The 3,464-nt window shown below is 33.2% G+C and overlaps 1 protein-coding gene across 1 annotated transcript; it reads right to left on the reverse strand.

The window, feature by feature from the left end:
- Positions 1-2,115: 2,115 nt before the first annotated feature.
- On the reverse strand, positions 2,116-3,046 carry LOC105745249 (olfactory receptor 4P4-like). Its single transcript, XM_012521769.2, is given in 2 exon segments — positions 2,116-2,803; positions 2,805-3,046. Coding segments are annotated over 2 exon segments (930 nt in total).
- Between the last annotated feature and the right edge of the window lie 418 nt (positions 3,047-3,464).

Here is a 3,464-nt window from a genome sequence, read left to right on the forward strand (position 1 = left end):
ATTCCAGAAGTTGCAGGGTTCCAAAGTTACTTAGATATGTCAAAAGAAGAAATCCTGGCTACTTCAGGGACAGATGCTTAACATTACGTTTCCTGCCGTAACCCACTGAATGTACTGGGGGAGAGTGTAAACTACAATGTAAACTATAATCCATGCAGTGCAGCAGTGCTCCAAAATGTATTCACCAAATGCAATAAATGTCCACAATGATGAAAGAGGTTGCTGATGTGGGAGGAGTGGTGGGGCGGGGTGTGGGGTACGTGGGAACCTTTTATATTTTTTAATGTAACATTTTTCACGATCTATATATCTTCAGAAGAAATACAATTAAAAAAGAAAGACTAACCTGCTGCCTCTGTGATTTTTCCCGGATCTCCCCCTGTCTGTGGAGCAGAATAATGTAATCAGGGAGGTGCTATTCGGAAATGATGCAGTATTTCTGATAAATGATAAGTCCCTAGACAGGGGGAAGGTCTGGAGAAATGGGAACCAAGGCACAGAGTGAGATGATTTATATGCTTCATAATATATGTGAGAGTCAGGAGTAATTGGGATATTAGTGTTTCCTTTAGCAAAAAATAAATAATAAAAAGGCTATCTTAAGAGGCTGATAGTATGCTGAATTTCATTCCCTCCCTGAGTTACGCTTCAGGATATGTGTTAAAGGGTCTGGCCTTTCAGACGTCACTAGTTCCATTATTAATGATTAATTGTTAATGATACAGGAAATGTTCCCCTTAAGTGAGAACAGTGTAGTCATCAGATAGAACAAAGAAGAGATGTTATATTTGAATACTTGTTTAAAAATATCATTTCTGAAAAGCACACATGTTGTTTGCACTATAAGCTTATTAAACGGGAAGGTTTTAATTTTCTTTTTTGTGAACGATGTAATTCAAATAATGTGGTGATAATATGTTTCATGTTCCAAAATTTCCCCTCCAATCTTCAGACTTTGCCATATTGTCCTGTAATAGAATTCCAAATAGAAATTAAATATGGCAATAATTTGGCTCCTTTATAATTATCATGACAAAATAATAATGTGCCCAAATCCTTTCTACTCTGAGATGTCTAGTTTTATCAGTCTCATGTTTTCTGGTCATTATCATTTTTGTACAGTGTCCCCAGAATGATTGTTACTTGTTTTATTCCATGTACATGACATGAAATTTTCTGTATTTTCATTATTTTCCTTTTCAGATAATCCTGTTAATAGTTCTTTTTTCCCTTATGATATGTGTTTTGCTTCCTAAGAGTGATTTTAACAAATTTTGTTCTTCATTTCTAGGAAATCTTTCTCAGACGTCTCTTCTTGATAGTTACTATATGTTATGCTGTATTTATTTTTATACAATGTTTTTGCTTTTGTGTGTGTGTATATACATTTGTATTTTGATACCAAGTCATTTTTTGTATTTTGCTGATTTTTTCTTTTATTAATATGAAAGAACTTTTGTTCTAGATCCATTTGGCTACCAATTTTAACAAGGTACAAGGTGGTCAAAACTTGCATCATATAATTCATTTCCTTAAAGTTAATAAGAAATTATTAACTTGGTCAATATTTTAAATACCAGGAGCTGTGTTTTCAGTCTTTGCATTACTGGATTTTGTCTGTCTATTAATATCCACTTTTTAACAGCAAGTCAGAATAGTTGACCCCAGAAACCACGTTAAATAAGAGTCTACTATTCCAGTATTTATATTACACAATTGATTGTTTTGAGGTCCACTAAAGGATATAAGGGTAAATACTTGTCAAAATTAAAATAACTAAGTAAATTACAGAATTTAACTTCTCTATTACCACACGTTTGTGACTATGAGTCTACTGGCGGACTTGGTTTTGTGAATAAAATTGTCATTATTTTTTTTCAATAAAATTCACTAAGAAATCATTTCTTTCATAACTTTGGCCAAGACTTTTTTCACAACATTTCTACCTACTCTATTCAATACCCCACAAAACAAATTATGTGACCAAAACATTTTGCATGATAAAATTAGTAATTGATTAGCTAACCTGTATATCCTATTATCCTCTCCCATAGCATACAGAGTTGCAATATGAGTATTAATTGATAAGGCAGTATGTAGCTTTTCAATTGCACATTAATCGCATACTTCCTTCAAAAATAACATTTGGCACCAAACCTTTCTCATGATATTTTTCATCTCTGTATTTCTCAAAGTATACATTAAGGGATTGAACATAGGAGCCATGATGGTAAAAAATATTGCAGATATTTTATCTTCAAGGAAAGTGGTTGGTGGTCTAAGGTAGACAGAGATTGAAGGCCCAAAGAATAAGACAACCACTGAAATATGAGATCCACAGTTGGACAGGGCTTTGCATCTTTCCTCAGCTGAATGATTTCTTAAAGTGTATAATATAATAACATATGAAACACATAAGACAACAAAGGTTACTAAGGCACCCATATCTGAATTGGCAACCACAAGGACACCTGTGATGTAGGTATCAGTACAGGCAATTTTCAGCAATGAGAAGATAGCACAAAAATAGTGATCAATTTCATTAGGACCACAAAAGGGCAACTGGAGTATCAGATACAATTGAGGAAAGGAATGGAGAGTTCCACCAGCCCAAGCAGCTAGGATTAGAAGGTTGCATCTTGTCCTGTTTATGATAATGACCCAGTGCAGAGGTTTGCAGATGGCAACATAGTGATCGAAGGCCATGGCAACAATAATGAAGATCTCAACACCACCAATGATGTGTATGGTCAAGACCTGCAGCATGAAATTTTCATAGGAGATGGTTTTTGCCCCACTAACAATCACCGATCAGTTTAGGTGTAACACTAGAGGTGTAGCAGATGTCCATACAGGATAAATGGCTCAGGAAATAGTAAATGGGTTGATAATAAAGGGAGCTGCAACTAATGGAGACAAGGATTGCAAGGTTCCCTACCAAGATGGAAACATAACTGAACAGGAAGAGCACTAAGCAAAACATTCGTATGTGCTGGTCATAAGAAAGCCCCAAAAGAATGAAGTCTGATATGTTGTGGCTTTCCATATATTTCAGTATGTGTATAAAATTCAGAAACAAATTAAGACCCTGAAAAGAAAAAGAAATGAATTTGTATAAAGAATATATCAGTATGATCACAAAAATATAAAATTTATCAATCCGTTGCTTGGCATGCACCGGATATTGATATTATTGTTTATTAATTGAATTACATTACTTGTTATTCTTTATTGTATCTTCTTTTATAAATATATTTGTGAAATAATTTTATGAAAATAAATATATATAGTATTTAATTTCACCAGTGAAGATTAAATAATATTTTATAGTAGTTTGATCATAAAACATTTTATTTTTGTTGTTTTTTAGATAACAAAAGTTTCATTTCCTTTGTTAAATTTATTTTGCTTATTTTTAATGTATTGTATTAGCCATTGAGTCAAATTTCTTTCTTTCAACATAA

Source organism: Dasypus novemcinctus, chromosome 10 (genome assembly GCF_030445035.2).
Source record: "Dasypus novemcinctus isolate mDasNov1 chromosome 10, mDasNov1.1.hap2, whole genome shotgun sequence".
Lineage (NCBI taxonomy): Eukaryota > Metazoa > Chordata > Mammalia > Cingulata > Dasypodidae > Dasypus > Dasypus novemcinctus.